Raw genomic sequence first — 9,421 nt, 5'->3', positions numbered from 1 at the left:
ACACACACACACACACACACACACACACGCACACACACACGCACACACACGCACACACACGCACATGTGTGGGGCTCAGGTCACATCATGCCTCCTCCGTATCCTCTACATTACCCAGCACCGTTCTTATCACCTTGGTTATAAATGCGTGTCATCCGTCTTCATTAGACTCTAAGCAAGCTCTGTAGGTACAGGGACAAAGAAGCCCTTGTTCACAGTTATATCCCTAAAATCTAGCACAGTCTGCCTCTTAATAAATACTAGTTAATGATCTAGTGTTTGAACTAAAGGACATACAGGACAGTAGTTAGTTCCTTTCTTTCCTTTGCTCCTTGATCTGCCTGCAAGACAAGGCTAGAATTCCCTTTATAACCCTCCAAACTCTAAAATTGTGGAACAGTCCCCGATATTTTACTTCAAACTGATTAACCAAAACACACTTGCTATTGCTCAAAAACCATAAGATGTTTCCTCTACTTCACCTCACTCATGACATCCAAACACTATAGAAATGCTCTGGAATTAGACTGTCCGTTAGCTCTAACTTCCCTTTAATTTAGCTTTCTCATGTGTGCGTAGCATCCCAGGCATCTGTCCACCCACAGATGAATCAAGTGTTCCTGAAATTTCCCCTTAATTCCCCGTGATTAAACTCATTGCCTTTATTACTCCCGCCCCTGGTAAAAGTCCCACACAACTCTCTTACTTAGGCTGGACAGTCATCCACTGAGGTGTCTCACTGGCTGCTGCAGATCGAAAGAACCCTAGAGGCCCTCCAGACAGGGTGGAGATGGGGGAAAGGTTGGAGGCGTGTGGAGGAATGGTGCTCTCACTGAAGTTTTTTGGAATACACCTGTTCTTATTCGTCCTCCCCCTCAATTCTAGCTCAATAGGCTAGAGCCTGTGCTGAGGTCTGAATGGTTGATTTGACCTCTGATACCTTATCCCAGGGTTATTCATTCAAAAATATTTTTGAGACTATGTATCAGGCATTGCCTTTTTCAACCGGGGTTTCCTATCTGAACCACAAAACACAGAAAGTGATTTGCTTGACTATTTTCTCAGTTCTTCCAAGGATGGTACATAGTGCCATTCTAGATAAACAGGAGAGAAGGTAATTAATACACAGATGCCCCGGGCATTAGGCTTAATTCTCTCGTGGAACCTGAGATGAGACAGGCTGTAACACAGCACAAAGTTCCTCCTGTTGTGAGGAGAGATGAAAACAGACAAGCACATAATAAAGGACAGATTTAGTAAGTGCTATGAAGAATATAAATGTGACATAGAGAACTGGAAGAAATGGTCATTGAAGGTCTCTCTGGGGAGATGACATTTGAGCTGAGACCTAAAGAATGAGAAGAAGCAAGTCCATGCCACAGCTGGGAACACAGCATCCTAAAGGAAGAACATACACATGCATAGAACCCAGGCAGGTAAAAGCTGGGGGTACTTGAGGAACAGAAAGAGTCCACAGGGTGGGGAGTGTAGAAGAGCATGGAGAGAGTGGGACAAGATGTGTAGGAGAGGGAGACAAGATCAGATGGTGTAGGGCTCTGCTGGGAGAGTGGAAGGCTCTGGATTTTATTGCAAATGCTTTAGGAAAGAGTGGTGTTATACTTCATTTCTTCATTATATCCAAGTTTTCATTTGTTTTAAGTAAACATGTAACAAGGTTTCTATAGAACTCTCCCCTCCCTCCAATTCCCCTACTAGGGACCTCATGGGTATGCAATGTGTGCATCTGTAAAGGGCAGAACAGTCAGAGGCTCCACACTTCGTTTAGTGCTCTGCCTTTGCCTTCTTGAAATTCTTAATAAGTTTGAATAAGGGGCCTCCTGTTTTCATTTTGCACTGGGCCTTTAAATTATATAGCGCGTCCTGTCCTCTCCTAACGGGAAAGTAGATGCCCCTTTGCATTCTGGGAATTATGTAAAGTGCCCTTGCAGCCCTGGGGACTGGTGCTCACTGTCATGAGGCCAGAAGCTGTGGTCCAGTAAGGTGGGGCCCATCACACACTGGAGGTCTTAGGTTGGTCCCCAGGTCACCTTAAGTAGATAGAGCCTTTTACAGAATGGTTGAGCAGAGCCCAAAGAAACGCTGTCCATGCCTCCTAGAACCATTCAGTAAATAACACACATAGCAAGTGGGGCCAAAATGATTTTCTCTGGTCCTGCCAAACTTTCAAAATCATGGTCCGGTGACTAAATTATTCGTCTCCATTATACTTCTTCCCCACTCCCTCTAGTATAATCACCATGAGCGAGAAGGTGGGGATTGGGGGTGGGAAGTGGGAGCGACGAAAAGACGCCAGAAAAAGGAGAAAAGTCCCATCTGCAGATCTAGAAAAAGACAGCTGAAGAAACAGCCAACCTTCCACTCTTATCTCTGGATTAAGGGCAGTCAGGCCAGCCGGGTGAGGGTTAGAACTAGAAAAACTAATGAGATCTGAGTTAGCATGCGTGCAGATTGTGTAGATACAGAAGTGAGGGGGAAAAAGGGACGTCTCCAGGCCACGGGAAGAAAGAAAAGATGGAAGAGAATGAGAAAGGTTTCCAGCACATTAAGCAATTAAAAACGTCCCCAGTCCTCCCTCCAAAGTTAAGAGGCACCCAGGTCCCCGCCGCTGCCTTTCATCGTGTTCCGGGCCACTATTCTCGGACTTGCGTAGGGAGGGCGCCGGCCAGCTACGCCGGGCTCGGGCGAGCGTGCGGATCCCGCCCTCGCAGAGGCTGTGGGAGGGAACCGGCGGCTGGGCGGGCGGTCAGCTGGAAAGCCCCGGGCCTGCGCCTGCGTACTGCTCCGTCCATCTCTACTTTCGCTTTTCGGTTTCTTGTCAATCCTGCTTCTTCTCGCTCCCAGACTATTTCCCCGAAAGCACGTGGGGCGGCTCTTCTGAGCAGCCGCGTCCCTCCCGCCACGCGCGGGGCCAGCTATTTTGGAAACTTATCAAACAGCCTGACAGACTGCACCTCCCCGAGTGTACCTCATCCTGGGCGGGCCTGGGCTGCTCTTCTGAAAGTACAGGACTAAAAAAGGTGCTCGTAATGGTGTTTGGTCTACGAATGTAATACTGCTCGTAATAGACATTTAAAAAAAAAAAAAAGAAAAGTAAAGAAAATTATAAGAAGTAACTCACCACCCTGGAACATGTTAGGGACATTCTGTAGAGGGTCCAGACTAGCAGGCAAAGTTTATGTTTATCATAAATGCAATGAGAGTTGTCAAGACTTTTGAGCAGGGAATGACTACATAAATAAGGTGTTTTAGAGAATTTAATGTGGCAAATACAGTCGAGGGGGAAGGGACAGAAAAAGGTAGTGTAACTGGCATCTACTGTAGCATTCCAGTTCTGAACTGATGAAGGCCTACAGTGGGGTATTATCAATGATGGGAAAACTAAGGCAGATAAAGGCATTAGGGAAGGAAGCATCCACAGAACTTGATGACAATCAGAATGTGGAGAGCCAAAGAGAAACATCCTATTTGCAGCTGTTAAGATAATTTAATTTCCCTGTCAATACTGAAGCTAGTCTCTGTGCAAATTTTACAGTACCAGAAAAAAATATGTTTAACATATTATCTACCTTTCGTAGAGCTTTTCTCAGACATTGTCTGGGCCCTTAGTACAGGGAGTTAGTAGAAGGGGAAGGACTTTTTTTGGTGTCCTGGCACCTTTTTTCACAGAAGGCTGCTACTCTGGTACCAAGGGTCATTGCTATCAGTACCGGCTTTGTGAGGGTGAATATGTGACAAGAGGAAGGAGCATATAGATGTAAGAAGGGAAAAAACGATAATAGATACACATATAAGCATACCTCTGGGAAATTATTTAGAGCCTTTTCCTACCCAAAATTGCCTTATTATTCTAGGCTTGATTCAAGTCCCACCTACTTAGAGGAACCAATTGATTTTCTGTGCACGCATTCCAAGAAGATCTAGTCAAGGCTGGCCTCAGGGATGCCTACCTGGGGAAGTGACATTTAAGCTTAGATTTTAGCTAAGATATAAAAGGTGAGTTAGCCCGCAAAGAACTTGGGGGAGGGGGACATTGGCTCAAGGGGCTTTCCAGATGGAGAACTACCAGTGAGAAGGCCCTGAGTGTGTGGAAAGAGCTTATTGGAAGAACAAAAATGCTGAAGTAAGGAAAGAGTGGCACAAGATGGGGTTAAAGAAAGTGATGGGGAAACCAGGGCTTTATAGGTTACATTAAGAAATTTGGATTTTATAAGAAAAGCCATCAGAGGATTTTCAGGTTGGCAAACACATGATCTGCTTTGCAATTAAAAGACAAACCACTCAAACTGCTGTAGGGAATATGGATTAAACGGGAGTTAAGAACTGAAGTGAGGCAGCCATTTGGGGAATCTACTGCGAGGATCCAAATGAGAGAAAAGGAGGGATGGTGTGGGAGATGGCAAGAAGCGATGAGACTTGAGAAATATTTAGGTGGAAGCATCAACAAGCCTTGAGGACTGGTGGGGGTGAGAAGGCAATGTCAAAGGTGGCTCCTAGTTTTCTGGCATGCACCAGTTCTAGAAAAAGGGCAGCTTTCAGGAGAAAGATGATGAGTTGGTTCTGAACACAACTAGTTTTTAGAGCTTACCAGACATCCAAGTGGAGAGTCAAGTGTGGGCTGTACACGTGGGTGTGGAGCTCAGAGGAGACGTGTGGACAGGGTACGCGTGTAGAAGTTCTACATATCTAGAAGGACATTGAAGCTGTGGATGAGGTCATCACAGGACAGCCTGAGAACTGTAGGTAAAGTAGACCAAGATCCGGACACTGACCACACTTAACATTGAACGGTTTGGTGGCAGAGGAGGAGCAGAGGATGGAGAAAGGATAGCAGGGAGGTAGGAAGAAGCAAGCAAAGTGTGTCGGCATCATGGCCCAGGAAGAAGTGTTAAAGGGTGGTGTCAACTGCGCAGGTTTCTGAGTGGTCAAGTAAGGTGAGGACAGAAAAGCGTCCCCTGGGTTTAGCAACATGGAGGTCAGCTGCTAAGCGGAGCATCTAGAATGACAACGTCTCCACCTGTGTCCTCTGCCTCGAATTCTCAGGTTTGGGGCTGATATAAGGATCTCCAAGTTTGGGCCTCTGCAAACACATAACTTCCTTTTAGTTGTTCTCTAAAACATGTGTAAACATAACCCGCAACTTGCAACACAGAGCTGAGCTTCACCTCTTCCCGTTGGAGGCCCTCCCCAAATTCTAAGGAAAGATCCAGCGGGCTGGCAGAGCAGTAGCCCTGGGGGGGAGACGGCGCGAGCTCGGAACAGCCGTGTCCGATTGGCCGAGAGCGGCAGCAACCCGGTGATTGGCGGGAGTGGAAGGAGGCGGGGCGTCTGGCACTACCATTTCTCTCGGTGGTACTTTCGCTTTGCTGCGCTGAGTTTGTGGCGAGACATAGTCGCACCCGGGTCGACGCCGGTCAGACCCCAGAAAGAGCAGAGGAGACCCGGCGCGCCCGGGAGAGGCAGCACGGCCGCGCCCTCGCCTACCTCTGCCGGATCCAGAGCGCAGAGTGAGTGGGCGTGAGGTTTCGGGTGCCGGGGTGGGACGTTCCTGGACCGCAGTCGTCGGGCCCCAGTTGCCGGATACCCGGCGAGGGCGGGCTTTAAAGTGCTGACAGGTATATCCGTTATCCGGGGAAGAACGCGTATCCCAGGTGGTGTTTTCGGTGATGGCATGGTTGCCCCAGCCAGTTGTGCTCTGGTAGTAAAAAAAAAAAATGTCTTGTGAAATAGAATCCTGCGCCCCTCCCCCGCCGAAAATACTGCATTTACCCTCATTTTTCTCTCTTTTCCGCCCCTTCCACCAGAGTCATGTTTTCTTCTCTCCGCAGAAAGTTTTCATTTGCCGTGTGCCACCCCCAGAGAGCCGTTATACGCTCGCACCCTGTGCATGCAAACCCAGCAGTCTTGGCATCTGACGTGCTGTGTGTAGCTGCTGCTTGTGTTGAATCCCCAGCCCTTCGCTGGGGCACAAGGTGACAGGTTAGTAAAATGTTCACGGAAACGAATGAATATGTGACTTTGGAACTTAATTATATGTCTGTATTTAAGGATAAAAGAGCTTAATGTGCTCCTGGAATGTAAAAGTGATAATTAGTTCCTGCAGACCCCTAAATAATATAATTAGTCTTTAAAACAAATTCTGACTAGTACCAAAGAGTTTGGGGGAAGAAAAACAGGTGTGTGATTACGCTTTAAATGTTGTTTGTATAAGCTGGATAGTTTGTTTTTAATGGGATAGAAATAAGACGAGCCTCCAGCACAATCCAGTTTGCGGTTTAACGCAGGACTCAAACTTGTTGGACCATAATATGGTTTGCCCTTTACTTTCTAAGTCAATCTGAAATCTACTAGATTTCAATTCAACAGACTACTATTGAGTACATAATATATGCAGGACACTGTCCACAGTGCAGACGATGTTTAAAGAAAAGACAGTCCCAGCAACTCTGAAGCTTACATGCTGCAGGGGAGACATCATAGAGCTTTTTAAGGAAGACAGGGACTGATGCTCTAATAGGGATACAAAATGCAATGAGGCGCACGTTAATGAAAGCTTAATTGTTTCTGGGTGAGTCTCAGAGAGCTTATGGAAGAAGGTCTATTCGTACCTGCCTTTGAATGCTGGTAGAATTTAGAGAGGCAGAATGTGGAAAAGCTGTTTTCAAGGGTGAGTGACAGCTGGAGCAGTGCAGAAAAAAAAGTAGGTAATTTGGTGACTGGGTTGCTTTGTTAATGGATGAAAATAGGGTCAGAGTGGAAATCAGCCTGGTAATGGGCAAACTGTAGCAATTTTGAACTAGAGAATGATGTGGTCAAAACCCATGTGCAGCAGAAGGCCAGATTGGGAAAGAGTGTTGGAGGCAAGGTGGTTGGAGGTCTTGGGACTGGAGAGGAAGAAGTCAGGTGACTGGGGGTTGGTCTTGCCACTCCCTGTGCTGGTAACAAGTTTTGTGAGAAGAGGGAATGGATTCTGGATTTGTTGGCATGGATTTATTGATCGCCTGCTTTGTGCCAGGTGCTGTATCTGTATTAGGTCGTTCAGTCTTAAACAGTCACCCTGTTGAGAGGGAAGTGAGTCACTTTAGGTCACTCACCTAAAAAGAGGTGTTGCAGTCCCCGCTGGTTGACACTCTGGCCAGCATATTTGCTTTAGGCATATCCTTATTAGACACCTAGTAGGGAGGGAGAGCGCCAAAGATTTAGTCTTCCACTCAGGTGAAATAAATTCAAAGTGAAAAATCAAATTGCTACAGCAAGTCTAGTAAAGGTGTGGACTTGGGTCCATTCGTACTGGTATTTGTGATGGTGACTAGCTTTGTAGCCTCACCACATCCTTACCTTCCTTTGGAAGGAGATTTGTGGAGTAGACATGACTTCATGCCTGCACAGGTATGCTTGCCAACAAGCATGCATACGCTTTTCCACGCTCCGCTTGAAAATCCAGACCTCTTCCTCAGGGCTGGTAGGACAAGATTCACATATATCTACTCTGAACGTTGTCAGCTGTGCGCTGATGTAAATCCTAATTTACGCTATGGTGAAGAGAGGCTTTTTATTTTCCTAATGGATGTTCGGACTTAAATCAGGTATTTTAATTTTTAATCTTCAGAACTGCTATGTAAAAGTTGACTTGCTGTTGTCCAAAGAAATAGTATTATTTTATCCTTTCAGATTACATTTAACAATGTTGTTTCAGTCTTTAAAAATTATTACTTAGGTTTAAGAATTTTTGTGCAGACTTATTGTTTGCAGTAGGCAAAGAGGAAAATATATCTCTTTTAAAAGATATATAACCTGGGAATTCCCTGGTGGTCCAGTAGCTAGGACTCTTCGATTCCACTGCAGGGTTCACGGTTTTGATCCCAGGTTGGGGAACTAAGATCCTGCATGCTGTGCAGTGTGGCCAAAAAAAAAAAAAGAAGATATATATCAAAAATAATTCATTTTAATCACGTGAATCATAAAATATAAAACACCAATTTAAAATTCTTTGGGTTAAATTACAAATGTTCTATAATTTATAAGAGCAATTTCAGGGAGAGTTCTTACGATTTGTCCTAAAGCAAATCTAAGTAGTGTTTTCCATTGATTTATTTGATAAAAGTGCAGATTCATTTTAAAGGCGTATGAACACCTACTGTATGCCCAGCACTGTTCTGAAGATACAGCGGTGAACAACCCCCCCCCCACTCCCAAATCCTTCCCTTCATGCGGGGAAAACAGACACTAATCAAAATTAAAAAAATATGTGGTAGGTCAGATGGTGGTAAGTGCGATAGAGAAGAATACATCAGGGAGGAGGGATAGTGTTTTCCAAGGTGAGAGGTGGTGTCAAGTTAAATAAGGTGGCCAGAAGAGGCTTCTTTGAGATGCTGGCATTTGAGCAAAGACCTGAAGATGTGTTTTTTGGAGAAGAAAAAAACTTTGACCCAAAACTCAATTAAAAAACAGGCTTTGAAACATAGGCACCATTTTAAAAGTATATTTCAAAGACAAATTATGTTTTTAATTAAGCAAGATATTTAGAAGAAGCACAATGCTAGACAGGCTTTTTTTGGAGCTGTGGGCTTCCATTTGTGATCTGTATTCTGTTTCCCTATAGGATGTCCCAGTGGTATGAGCTTCAGCAGCTTGACTCCAAATTCCTGGAGCAGGTTCACCAGCTCTATGACGACAGTTTTCCCATGGAAATCAGACAGTATCTGGCACAGTGGCTAGAAAAGCAAGACTGGTAAGGAAAACTCACTTGACAGAAGAAGGAGTTTTTCTACACTTTTAAAATAACTTGTTGATTAAGTGGCTTGGAACTACGTTGACTGGAAGATGAATCTCATCAGTAGCCATTGGGATTACCTGTTTCAGAAAAGAGTGTTGCCTTGAAAAATGGCATGTGTCTCTAGAAAGCTAAATGCATTAGTCATTAATTTTATGTATTTGTCGATTTAATTATACATCCTTCTAAATGCTTTGCACAAGTTAGATAATGCTGACACCAATTATTTCCAAGTTAGGATCCAGGTTATAGAAAGAAGTAAGTTAAAAGTAATAATTAAAGCCAAGTTTTGGTAGAACACTGATTAGAAGTATGAAGAAAGTAAAGAAAAATTAAGGAAATATCTCTTAAAACTGGTATATGTTCTATTTTACGATTTATTGTTTGCTCATTGCAAATATTTCAAATGTTATGAAAGTATTTGACGTAGAAAGTGAAGGCCCCTGTTGATTTTTTGCCTCCAGAGATAATCGCCATTAACAGTTTGGTGCACAGTCTTGGAGTGCTAGAATTTTTTTTTTTTTTTTTTGCGGTACGCAGGCCTCCCACTGCTGTGGTCTCTCCCGTTGCGGAGCACAGGCTCCGGACGCGCAGGCTCAGCGGCCATGGCTCACGGGCCCAGCTGCTCCG

The 9,421-nt window shown here is 44.8% G+C and overlaps 1 protein-coding gene across 2 annotated transcripts in view; it reads left to right on the top strand.

Moving 5' to 3' along the window:
* The first annotated feature begins 5,355 nt into the window (after nt 1–5,355).
* The window catches only part of STAT1 (signal transducer and activator of transcription 1), a 42,347-nt gene continuing 38,281 nt past the window's right edge, over nt 5,356–9,421 (top strand). The window contains exons 1-3 of one of the 2 annotated variants that reach the window (XM_079923870.1): nt 5,356–5,525; nt 5,847–5,997; nt 8,621–8,749. In XM_079923870.1, the coding sequence (XP_079779996.1) occupies nt 8,622–8,749 (128 nt within the window). In that variant the 5' untranslated portion in view covers nt 5,356–5,525; nt 5,847–5,997; nt 8,621. Of the gene's footprint in view, nt 5,634–5,846; nt 5,998–8,620; nt 8,750–9,421 lie in introns of both variants that reach the window. The other variant, XM_079923871.1, reaches the window with a different exon arrangement.

This window comes from Stenella coeruleoalba (assembly GCF_951394435.1).
Source record: "Stenella coeruleoalba genome assembly, chromosome: 6".
Lineage (NCBI taxonomy): Eukaryota > Metazoa > Chordata > Mammalia > Artiodactyla > Delphinidae > Stenella > Stenella coeruleoalba.
The sequence above is the reverse complement of the archived record's forward strand: the minus strand, read 5'-3'. Positions and strand labels throughout refer to the sequence as shown.